At 41.3% G+C, this 13,140-nt stretch overlaps 1 protein-coding gene across 2 annotated transcripts in view; it reads left to right on the top strand.

Moving 5' to 3' along the window:
* CWH43 (cell wall biogenesis 43 C-terminal homolog) overlaps positions 1-13,140 on the top strand; it is a 99,125-nt gene that overhangs the window by 63,618 nt on the left and 22,367 nt on the right. For both annotated transcript variants that reach the window (XM_038008528.2, XM_038008529.2), the window contains exon 15: positions 3,697-3,852. In XM_038008528.2, the coding sequence (XP_037864456.2) occupies positions 3,697-3,852 (156 nt within the window). The remainder of the gene's footprint in view (positions 1-3,696; positions 3,853-13,140) is intronic.

Raw genomic sequence — 13,140 nt, 5'->3', positions numbered from 1 at the left:
GATATTTGATTTGAGCCCCCTAACTGCCATCCTGGGGACAATGTGGGGAGCCCTGGTGTGGGCTCCTAGGACAGACTTCTCTGACCCTTAGTCTCTTCTCCATATAGAGCAGTTCATCACCCAAAGGCATCTTGGCATCGCCTGCCTGAAGATAGGGGCCGACATTAATGGATCACTCTTTAAATAACCTTATCTTCTAAGATCTGTGGCCTACATTTATGAGAGAAAATAGTTGCTTTCTGGGATGGTATAGAATCATGGAGTCAACTCCTCTCCCAGTGGGGATATGGCTTGTTCGGTTATAAGTTACAGTCCAGTGAAAGCAAATTGTTAGTTTCTCTTGCTCTAGACCCCATTTGCCATTCAACAAGTATTGATCTAGCAGAATGGATGCCAGGCAATAGGGATAAAGCTGTAAACAAAACAGAGAAGGATCCCTATGCTGGTGGAGGGAGGACAGACAAAAATCATGATAAATAATTCCTGGATGATCTATTTTAGAAGATGACGAGGGTAGTGGGAAAAACTAAGCAGGGGAAGGAGCTTCCAGAATATAGAGGTGGGGTGTGATTGTAAGTAGGGAGCTGGGTAGGTCTTACTGAGAAGATGACATTTCAATCAAGATTGCAAAGAGGGAGCCATTTGGCCACCTGGCAGAAGATACTTCCTGGTAGAGGGCTGAGCTAGTGCAAAGACCCCAATGCAGGAGTGCTGCATGTGTTTGAGGAAAAGTGAGGCTAGTGTGGCTGGAAAGAGTTGGGTTGGAGTGGGGTGAGGGGCAGTAAGGAGGGAAGGAGAGAGTGTGTGGGCAGGCAGGGAAGAGAACAAATCTTGTAAGGATCTATGAATCCTTAGTAAGCACTTTGGACATTACTTAGTAAAATAGTGACCTTTGCTGGTTCTTGGACAACTCCATGGAGCCATATGCTTACTGAGGTGGGCCAAGGAGGCCCTTGAGATGCTAAGATTGTTTCGGTTATGCCACTAACTCAGAAACTCTAAAAGGCACATCACATGCCCAAATAGCTGTGAAATAGATAGCTTGACTATAATTTGGTGTTTCCAAAGTATTACAGTAGGACTGAAGGTGCTGAAGGGTGAGTTTTGTATGGTATTTTATATCTAAGATTGAAAACACTGTTTCTGTTTAAATATTTGTTAAAACAATTGTTTAAATGAGATATCAGAAATTCTAGAAAATGACTTTTCATATAGGCTGAAATAGGTATAATTTCAAGTTGTAAAAAATGTTGGGAACCAAGGAACAGTGGTATTTATAGTAACTGGTGCCCATAATAGCTCATTGTTGGGCTCTGAAACCTTTATTACCTCTCCTTAGGAGAATGGGATGGCAGAGTGTGTATGTGTGTGTGTGTGTGTGTATATATATATATATATATAAAGTATATATGAAAATATGATATCATATATAATATATATTTATTTATATATGAATTTAATACTCTGTGACATAACAAAATGTCATAGACTGGATGGTCTGAACAACAGAAATTAATTTTCTTTCAGTTCTGTAGATTCTAAGACCAAGATTAAGGTGCCAGCAGAGTTGGCGTCTGGTGAGGACTGTCCCCTTGGGTTGCAGATAACTGTCTTCTTGCCATGTGCCCTCATGGCCTTTCCTTGGGTTGTGCCTGTAGAGAGAGAGTGAGCTCTCTGATCTCTTCTTATAAAGTCATTAATCCTGTAGGATCAGGCCTCCCCACTCATGACCTCATTTCACGTTAATTATTTCCTAGGAAGACCCATCTCCAAATACAGCCACACTGGGGGTTAGAGCTTCAACAAATGAATTTTGGGGGGAATACAAAATAGGAAGATGATTTTAAAAATTCCCATATTAATGAAGTTAGGAACTAGGGTTTTTCAGTTTCTCTCCACAAAACTAATTTTGTAAGATTTCATCTCAATCACCAAGTTCAATGCCCTACATGTAGTAGGTAGTAAGAGCTTAGTGAATACTTATTGGACAATAATGGGAGATCCTCTGATTTAATGGAAGATTTGGATTGTCAGATTCCTCAGTTTCAAGACTTTTGTTGTATCTTTGAAGGCAGTGTCTGTTAAATGGGTTAGAACTTTGATCTTAGAGTTGGGAATAAATAACCTAGATTTACTAAAGACAGTAATCTAGAATTAGTCAAAAGTGCACAGATTTAGGACTTGAGCCCAGACAATGCATTAAGCTGCCTGACAGCTCAGAGCTTCATCTGATGTTCAGTCACAGCTCTGCTTACCTTTCCCAGTGGGCAGACTTGCTGTCTCTGCTGGTCCCGCTCTGGGTTTCCGTTTCTATTTTGCATGGAGTTACAGGCATGTGGTTATAGGCTTTATTTTACGTGCTTCCCTTCTCCTGCCACTCAGGTCCAAGCTCCCATCATCTTTTACCTAAGTTATTGCAGTGGCTTCATAACTTGTCTCTCTGCTTTGATCCTTTCCCTGAAGGTGATTGTCTACCTGGTAGCTGTCACAGACCTCTGCTTCAAACCCTTCTGATGGATTCTCATCTCACTCTCAAAAACAAAAACAACAGCAACAAAAAAAGAAATCTGAGGTCCTCACAGTGGCCTGTGAGGAAGGCTTTGCATGTTCCCTCTTATGCACTTCACTCCAGTCATGGTGGAGTTGGCCCCCAAAATACCAAGCATATTTCCACCTCAGGACCTTTGCATTTGCTGTTCCCCTTCCCTAAACACCATTTCTCCAGGATCTCTATGGCTTGATCCCTCTCTTCATTGAATTTTTGCTCTAGTGTCACTTTATTGCAAATGTATGCCCTGACCATCCACCATAAGATAGCAACCTCTGCTACTTATCACTGCCTGTTCTCCTTACTCTGCATTCAACCCAATACTTACTTATCTATCACTACTTGACTGACTGTAAACATACATATGTGTTTAATGCATCCTTCCCTACTAGAATGAAAGTTCCATGAGGGCAAGACTTCATTTTATTCGTGACTTATTCCCCAACACCCAGAACAGTGCTTGCATGTGGTAGGCACTCCATATATATACATATGTGCTTCATTGAATAAATGAATGGCTGAAGCTGACCTAAGTCGTTTTTCTGGAAGAGCACAATGTAATAAAATAAAATGAATTCTTTGTTGTTAACGGTTCCCCCTGTTTTCCACGTGAGCTTCTCAAATAAGAACTCTTTGTATAATGTCTACAAAGTGCTTTGAATTTCCCCAAGAATTGAAAGCCCTCAGCCAAAATAGGATATGGATTTTTTTCAGATATATAAAAATCTTTGATTTTAGACTTGAAATTTGGCTGAAAATATTCATGTGGCATTTGTATTTTTAAAGGTAAGAAAAAATTTAGGCAAACACCCCTGTCATTCTGAAGAATTCCTGTTATTAGCTCAAAACATGATTGTATGGGAGGCAATTTGCATGGCTAGAATATTCATTCATATAAAAAAAGTAAAGTAAGTTGCTAAGAATAGTTACTTAATTAAATCTATATACATATTCTTTATTCATTTATATCATTAAAGCAATATTTTGCCAATATTTAGATTAACAATTTAACTTAATTCCAGTTGTGATATTCAGAGTAGAGTCAGAAGTGGGAAACTGGCTTAATAACAAAGGTGGTATCACTTGGATCTCATTAGATTTCCATGTAATAATAAAACCTTTACAAATAATTTCTGTTTGTGCTACAGGTTGGGTTATGCAAGAATCTCCCATGCTGAACTGAGTGATTCAGAAATTCAGATGGCAAAATTTAGGATCCCTGATGACCCCACTAATTTTAGAGACAATCAGAAAGTGGTCATAGACCACAGAGAAGTTCCCAAGAAAATTCATTTTAATCCCAGGTGAGTTCCTTTATATTGTAGTTCAGTTATAAGCTACCACATCCCTCTATGGAACCTACATATTCCCTCAAAATGAGCTAAAAATTATATCTTGTCCTAGAGGTTTATTCGGGGTAAGGGAGCCTGTGACAAAGATGATAAAATCTTGTTGGGGTTGAAGTTATGGTGCTTGCTTTCTGGAATCAAGAACTAGGTTGTAACCTCAGGTTAAAAAAGCTCACATTATCATCATCACCATCATCATAACAGCCACCCCCACAATAGCTAGTATTTGAATGCTCCTATGTCCCAGACCCTATTCTAGGTGCTTTTTGTGTTATCTCAATTAATCCTTATTGGCTGGTCCTCTTATTATCCCTGTTTAATAGATGAGGAAGCTCAAGCTTAAGAACATGCAGTAACTTCACTGGGGTCACATGGCTAGTCAGTGATGGAACTAATAAGTGGGGAGAAAGCCTGTTAGCATCATTGGGTTGATGGGATTCTCAACTCTGGCTGCACATTAGATTCACCTGGACAGCTTTTGAAGAATACCACTGCCTGTTGCAATCCCAGTCTCTGATAAAACAGATGTTAAACCAACAAAGTTCAAAAGAGACAAAGAAGGCCATTACATAATGGTAAAGGGATCAATTCAACAAGAAGAGAAAACTATCTTAAATATGCACCCAATACAGGATCACCCAGATTCATAAAGCAAGTCCTTAGAGACTTACAAAGAGACTTAGACTCCCACACAATAATAATTGGAGACTTTAACACCCCACTATCAACATTAGACAGATCAACAAGACAGAAAGTTAACAAGGATATCCAGGAATTGAACTCAACTCTGCAACAAGCGGACCTAACAGACATCTACAGAACTCTCCACCCCAAATCAACAGAATATACATTCTTCTCAGCACCACATTGCACTTATTCAAAAACTGACCACATAGTTGGAAGTAAAGCACTCCTCAGCAAATGTAAAAGACCAGAAATCATAGCAAACTGTCTCTCAGATCACAGTGCAATCAAACTAGAACTCAGGATTAAGAAACTCACTCAAAACCGCTCAACTACATGGAAACTGAACAACCTGCTCCTGAATGACTACTGGGTACATAATGAAATGAAGGCAGAAATAAAGATGTTCTTTGAAACCAATGAGAACAAAGACACAACATATCAGAATCTCTGGGACACATTTAAAGCAGTGTGTAGAGGGAAACTTTTAGCACTGAAGGCCCACAAGAGAAAGCAGGAAAGATCTAAAATTGACACCCTAACATCACAATTAAAAGAACTACAGAAACAAGAGCAAACACATTCGAAAGCTAGCAGAAGGCAAGAAATAACTAAGATCAGAGAAGAACTGAAGGAGATAGAGATACAAAAAAATCCTTCAAAAAAATCAATGAATCCAGGAGCTGGCTTTTTGAAAAGATCAACAAGATTGATAGACCGAAATGGAGATCCGGAACAAGATGGCGGAATAGGAGCAGCTCCAGTCTCCAGCTCCCAATGCGAATGACACAGAAGAAGGGTGATTTCTGCATTTTCAACTGAGGTACCAGGTTCATCTCACTGGGGAGTGCTGGACAATTGGTGCTGGTCAGCTGGTGCAGCCCAACCAGCAACAGCTGAAGCAGGACAAGGCATCACCTCACCTGGGAGGTGCAAGGGGGAAGGGAATCCCTTTAGAAATTGAGACACACAACACCTGGAAAATCGGGCAACTCCCACCCTAATACTGTGCTTTACCAAAGGTCTTAGCAAATGGCACACCAGGAGATTATATACCACACCTGGCCGGGAGGGTCTCACGCCCACGGAGCCTCCCTAATTGCTAGCACAGCAGTCTGAGATCTAACTACAAGGCAGCAGCGAGGCTGGGGGAGGGGTGCCAGCCATTGCTGAGACTTAAGTAGGTAAACAAAACCTCTGGGAAGCTCGAACTGGGTGGAGCCCACTGCAAGTCAAGGAAGCCTGCCTGTCTCTGCCTGTCTCTGTAGACTCCACTTCTGGGGACAGGGCACAGCTAAATAAAAAGCAGCAGAAACCTCTGCAGATGTTAATGACCCTGTCTGACAGCTTTGAAGAGCAGTGGATCTCCCAGCACAGAGGTTGAGATCTGAGAATGGACAGACTGCCTGCTCAAGGGGGTCCCTGACCCCTGAGTAGCCTAACTTGGGGACATCCCCCTCTAGGTGCAGACCAACACCTCACACCTCACAAGGTGGGGTACACCCCCGAGATGAAGCTTCCTGAGCAAGAATCAGAAAGCAGCACTCACTATTCAGCAATATTCAATCTTCTGTAGCCTCCGCTGCTGATACCCAGGCAAACAGGGTCTGGAGTGGACCTCAAGCAATCTTCAACAGACCTACAGCTGAGGGCCCTGACAAGTAGAAGGAAAACTAACAAACAGAAAGGACACCCACACCAAAACCCCATCACTACCTCACCATCATCAAAGACCAAAGGCAGATAAAACCACAAAGATGAGGAAAAAGCTGGAAATTCAAAAAATCAGAGCATATCTCCCCCTCCAAAGGAATGCAGCTCATCACCAACAATGGACCAAAGCTGGACAGAGAATAACTTTGATGAGTTGAGAGAAGAAGGCTTTGGGTGATCAAACTTCTCAGAGCTACAGGACGAACTACGTAACCAGTGCAAAGAAACTAAAAATCTTGAAAAAAGAATGGAAGAATGGATAACTAGAATAATTAATGCAGAGAAGGCCATAAATCAACTGACAGAGATAAAAACCATGACACGAGAAATACATGAAAAATGCACAAGCTTCAGTAACTGACTCAATAAACTGGAAGAAAGAGTATCAATGATTGAAGATCAAATGAATGAAATGAACTGAGGAGTCTAGAGAAAAAAAGGAAAAAGAAATGAACAAAACCTCCAAGAAGTGTGGGATTACGTGAAAAGACCAAATCTATGTCTGATTGGTGTGCCTGAAAGTGACAGGGAAAATGGAACCAAGTTGGAAAACACTCTTCAGGATATCATCCAGGAGAAATTCCCCAACCTAGTAAGGCAGGCCAACTTTCAAATTCAAGAAATACAAAGAACATCACAAAGATAATCCTTGAGAAGAGCAACTCTAAGAGACGTAATTGTCACATTCACCAAAGTTGAAATGAAGGAAAAAATGTTAAGGGCAGTCAGAGAGAAACATCAGGCTACCCACAAAGAGAAGCCCATCAGACTAACAGCAGATCTCTTGGCAGAAACTCTACAAGCCAGAAGAGAGTGGGGGCCAATATTCAACATTCTTAAACAAAAGAATTTTAAACCCATTATTTCATATCCAGTCAAACTAAGTTTCATCAGGGAAGGAGAAATAAAATGCTTTACAGACAAGCAAATGCTTAGAGATTTTGTCACCACCAGGCCTTCCCTACAAGAGATCCTGAAGGAAGCACTAAACATGGAAAGGAACAATTGGTACCAGACATTACAAAAACATGCCAAAATGTAAAGACCATCGATGCTAGGAAGAAACAGCATCAACTAACGAGCAAAATAACCAGCTAATACCACAAGGACAGGATCAAGTTCACACATAACAATATTAACCTTAAATATAAATGGACGAAATGCTCCAATTAAAAGACACAGACTGGCAAATTGGATAGAGTAAAGACCCATCAGTTTGCTGCATGCAGGAGACCCATCTCACATGCAGAGACACACATAGGCTCAAAATAAAGGGATGGAGGAAGATCTACCAAGCAAATGGAGAACCAAAAAAAAAAAGCAGGGGTTGCAATAATAGTCTCTAATAAAACAGACTTTCAATCATCAAAGATCAAAAGAGACAAGACCATTACATAATGGTCAAGGGATCAATTCAACGGGAAGAGCTAACTATCCTAAATATATGTGTGCCCAATACAGGATCACCCAGATTCATAAAGCAAGTCCTTAGAGACTTACAAAGAGACTTAGGCTCCCATACAATTATAATGGGAGACGTCAACACCCCTGTCAACAACACTGTCAACATTCAACAGATCAACAAGACAGAAAGTTAACAAGGAAATCCAGGAATTGAACTCAACTCTGCAATAAGCGGACCTAATAGACATCTACAGAACTCTCCACCCCAAATCAACAGAATATACATTCTTCTCAGCACCACATTGCACTTATTCAAAAATTGACCGTATAGTTGGAAGTAAAGCACTCCTCAGCAAATGTACAAGAACAGAAATTATAACAAACTGTCTCTCAGACCACAGTGCAATCAAACTAGAACTCAGGACTAAGAAACTCAATCAAAACCGCTCAACTACATGGAAACTGAACAACCTGCTCCTGAATGACTACTGGGTACATAACGAAATGAAGGCAGAAATAAAGATGTTCTTTGAAACCAATGAGAAAAAAGATACAACATACCAGAATCACTGGGACACATTTAAAGCAGTGTGTAGAGGGAAACTTTTAGCACTAAACGCTCATAAGAGAAAGGAGGAGATCTAAAATTGACACACTAACATCACAATTAAAAGAACTAGAGAAGCAAGAGCAAACACATTCAAAAGCTAGCAGAAGGCAAGAAATAACTAAGATCAGAGCAGAACTGAAGGAGATAGAGACAAAAAACCCTCCAAAAAAAAAATAAATAAATAAATCCAGGAGCTGGTTTTTTGAAAAGATCAACAAAATTGATAGTCTGCTAGCAAGACTAATAAAGACGAAAAGAGAGAAGAATCAAATAGACACAATAAAAAATGATAAAGGGGATATGACCACCGACCCCACAGAAATACAGACTACCATCAGAGAATACTATAAACACCTCTGTGCAAATAAACTAGAAAACCTAGAAGAAATGGATAATTTCCTGGACACTTACACTCTCCCAAGACTAAACCAGGAAGAAGCTGATTCCCTGAATAGACCAGTAATAGTCTCTGAAATTGAGGCAATAATAAATAGCCTATCAACCAAAAAAAGTCCAGGGCCAAACGGATTCACAGCCGAATTCTACCAGAGGTACAAGGAGCAACTGGTACCATTCCTTCTGAAACTATTCCAACCAATAGTAAAAGAGGGAATCCTCCCTAACTCATTATATGAGGCCAACGTCATCCTGATACCAAAGCCTGGCAGAGACACAACAACAACAAAAAAGAATATTAGACCAATATCCCTGATGAATATCGATACAAAAATCCTCAATAAAATACTGGCAAACTGAATCCAGCAGCACATCAAAAAGCTTATCCATCATGACCAAGTGGGCTTCATCCCTGGGATGCAAGGCTGGTTCAACACATGCAAATCAATAAACATGATGCAGAAAAGGCCTTTGACAGAATTCAACAGCCCTGCATGCTAAAAACTCTCAATAAATTTGGTATTGATGGAACATATCTCAAAATAATAAGAGCTATTTATGACAAACCCACAGCCAATATCATATGGAATGGGCAAAAACTGGAAGCATTCCCTTTGAAAACTGGCACAAGACAGGGATGCCCTCTCTCACCACTCCTATTCAACATAGTGTTGGAAGTTCTGGCTAGGGCAATCAGGCAAGAGAAAGAAATCAAGGGGATTCAGTTAGGAAAAGAAGAAGTCAAATTGTCCCTCTTTGCAGATGACATGATTGTATATTTAGAAAATGCCATCATCTCAGCTCAAAATCTCCTTAAGCTGATAAGCAACCTCAGTAAAGTCTCAGGATACAAAATTAATGTGCAAAAATCACAAGCATTCTTATACACCAGTAACAGACAGAGAGCCAAATCATGAATGAACTTCCATTCACAATTAGTTCAAAGAGAATAAAATACCTAGGAATCCAACTTACAAGGGATGTAAAGGACCTCTTCAAGGAGAACTACAAACCACTGCTCAGTGAAATCAAAGAGGACACAAACAAATGGAAGAACATACCATGCTCATGGATAGGAAGAATCAATATCGTGAAAATGGCCATACTGCCCAAGGTAATTTATAGATTCAATGCCATCCCCATCAAGCTACCAATGACTTTCTTCACAGAATTGGAAAAAACTGCTTTAAAGTTCACATGGAACCAAAAAAGAGTCCACATTGCCAAGACAATCCTAAGTCAAAAGAACAAAGCTGGAGGCATCACGCTACCTGAGTTCAAACTGTACTACAAGGCTACAGTAACCAAAACAGCATGGTACTGGTACGAAAACAGAGATATAGACCAATGGAACAGAACAGAGTCCTCAGAAATAATACCACACATCTACAGCCATTTGATCTTTGACAGACCTGAGAAAATCAAGAAATGGGGAAAGGATTCACTATTTAATAAATGGTGCTGGGAAAATTGACTAGCCGTAAGTCCAAAGCTGAAACAGGATGCTTTCCTTACTCCTGATATGAAAATTAATTCAAGATGGATTAGAGACTTAAATGTTAGCCCTAAAACCATGAAAACCCTAGAAGAAAACCTAGGTAATACCATTCAGGACATAGGCATGGGCAAGGACTTCATGTCTAAAACACCAAAAGCAACGGCAACAAAAGACAAAATTGACAAATGGGATCTAATTAAACTAAAGAGCTTCTGCACAGCGAAAGTAACTACCATCAGAGTGAACAGGCAACCTACAGAATGGGAGAAAACTTTTGCAATCTACTCATCTGACAAAGTGCTAATATCCAGAACCTACAAAGAATTCAATTAAATTTACAAGAAAATAGCAAACAACCCCATCAAAAATTGGGCAAAGGATATGAACAGACATTTCTCAAAAGAAGACACGCATACAGCCAACAGGTACATGAAAAGATGCTCATCATCACTGGCCATCAGAGAAAGGCAAATCAAAACCACAATGGGATACCATCTCACACCAGTGAGAATGGCAATCCTTAAAAAGTCAGGAAACAACAGTGCTGTAGAGGATGTGGAGAAATAGGAGCACTTTGACACTGTTGGTGGGATTGTAAACTGGTTAAACCATTGTGGAAAACAGTATGGCGATTCCTCAAGGATCTAGAACTAGAAATACCATATGACCCAGCCATCCCATTACTGTGTATATACCCAAAGGATTATAAATCATGCTGCTATAAAGACACATGCACAGGCATGTTTATTGTGGCACTATTCACAATAGTAAGGACTTGGAATCAACCCAAATGTCCATCAGTGACAGACTGGATTAAGAAAATGTGGCACATATACACCATGGAATACTATGCAGACATAAAAAAGGATGAACTCATGCCCTTTGTAGGGACATGGTTGCAGCTGGAAACCATCATTCCCAGCAAACTATCACAAGAACAGAAAACCAAACACCGCATGTTCTCACTCATGGGTGGGAATTGAACAATGAGATCACTTGGACTCTGGAAGGGGAACATCACACACCGGGGCCTATTATGGGGAGGGAGACAGGGGGAGGGAAGGCATTGGGAGTTATACCTGATATAAATGACGAGTTGATGAGTGCTGATGAGTTGATGGGTGCAGCACACCAACATGGCACAAGTATACATATGTAACAAACCTGCACATTGTGTACATGTAACGTAGAACTTACACTATAATAATAAAAAAAAGATAGTAAAAAGAAATGCGAATCTTCAAAAAAAAATCTATCAAAAAAAAGATTGATCGACCACTAGTAAAACTAATAAAGAAGAAAAGAGAAGAATCAAGTAGATGCAATAAAAAATGATAAAGGGGGTATCACAACCAATCCCACAGAAATACAAACTACTATCAGAGAATACTGTAAGTACCTCTTCACAAATAAACTAGAAAACCTAGAAGAAATGGATAAATTCCTGGACACATACACCCTCCCAAGACTAAACCAAGAAGAAGTTGAATCTCTCAATAGAGTAACAACAGGCTCTGAAATTGAGGCAATAATTAATAGCCTACCAACAAAAACAGTGCAGGAACAGATGGATTCACAGCTGAATTCTACCAGAGGTGCAAGGAGGAGCTGGGACCATTCCTTCTGAAATTATTCGAATCAATAGAAAAAGAGGGAATCGGGGGCGGAGCAAGATGGCCGAATAGGAACAGCTCCAGTCTCCAACTCCCAGCGCGAGCGACACAGAAGACCGGTGATTTCTGCATTTTCAACTGAGGTACTGGGTTCATCTCACTGGGGAGTGCCAGACGATCGGTGCTGGTCAGCTGCTGCAGCCCGACCAGCGAGAGCTGAAGCAGGGTGAGGCATTGCCTCACCTGGAAAGCGCAAGGGGGAAGGGAATCCCTTTTCCTAGCCAGGGGAACTGAGACACACAACACCTGGAAAATCGGGTAACTCCCACCCCAATACTGCGCTTTAAGCAAACCGGCACACCAGGAGATCATATCCCACACCTGGCCGGGAGAGTCCCAAACCCACGGAGCCTCCCTCATTGCTAGCACAGCAGTCTGTGATCTACCGGCAAGGCAGCAGCGAGGCTGGGGGAGGGGCGCCCGCCATTGCTGAGGCTTAAGTAGGTAAACAAAGCTGCTGGGAAGCTCTAACTGGGTGGAGCTCACAGCAGCTCAAGGAAACCTGCCTGTCTCTGTAGACTCCACCTCTGGGGACAGGGCACAGTAAACAATAACAAACGCAGCAGCTCTGCAGACGCAAACGACTCTGTCTGACAGCTTTGAAGAGAGCAGTGGATCTCCCAACACGGAGGTTGAGATCTGAGAAGGGACAGACTCCCTGCTCAAGTGGATCCCTGACCCCTGAGTAGCCTAACTGGGAGACATCCCCCACTAGGGGCAGTCTGACACCCCACACCTCACAGGGTGGAGTACACCCCTGAGAGGAAGCTTCCAAAGCAAGAATCAGACAGGTACACTCGCTGTTCAGAAATATACTATCTTCTGCAGCCTCTGCTGCTGATACCCAGGCAAACAGGGTCTGGAGTGGACCTCAAGCAATCTCCTACAGCTACAACCTACAGCTGAGGATCCTGACTGTTAGAAGGAAAGCTATCAAACAGGAAGGACACCTACACCAAAACCCCATCAGTACATCACCATCATCAAAGACCAGAGGCAGATAAAACCACAAAGATGGGGAAAAAGCAGGGCAGAAAAGCTGGAAATTCAAAAAATAAGAGCGCATCTCCCCCGGCAAAGGAGCGCAGCTCATCGCCAGCAACGGATCAAAGCTGGACAGAGAATGACTTTAACGAGATGAGAGAAGAAGGCTTCAGTCCATCAAATTTCTCAGAGCTAAAGGAGGAATTACGTACCCAGCGCAAAGAAACTAAAAATCTTGAAAAAAAAGTGGAAGAATTGATGGCTAGAGTAATTAATGCAGA

This window comes from Chlorocebus sabaeus, chromosome 27, assembly GCF_047675955.1.
Source record: "Chlorocebus sabaeus isolate Y175 chromosome 27, mChlSab1.0.hap1, whole genome shotgun sequence".
Taxonomy (NCBI): domain Eukaryota; kingdom Metazoa; phylum Chordata; class Mammalia; order Primates; family Cercopithecidae; genus Chlorocebus; species Chlorocebus sabaeus.
This window is presented reverse-complemented; position numbering and strand designations above follow the sequence as displayed.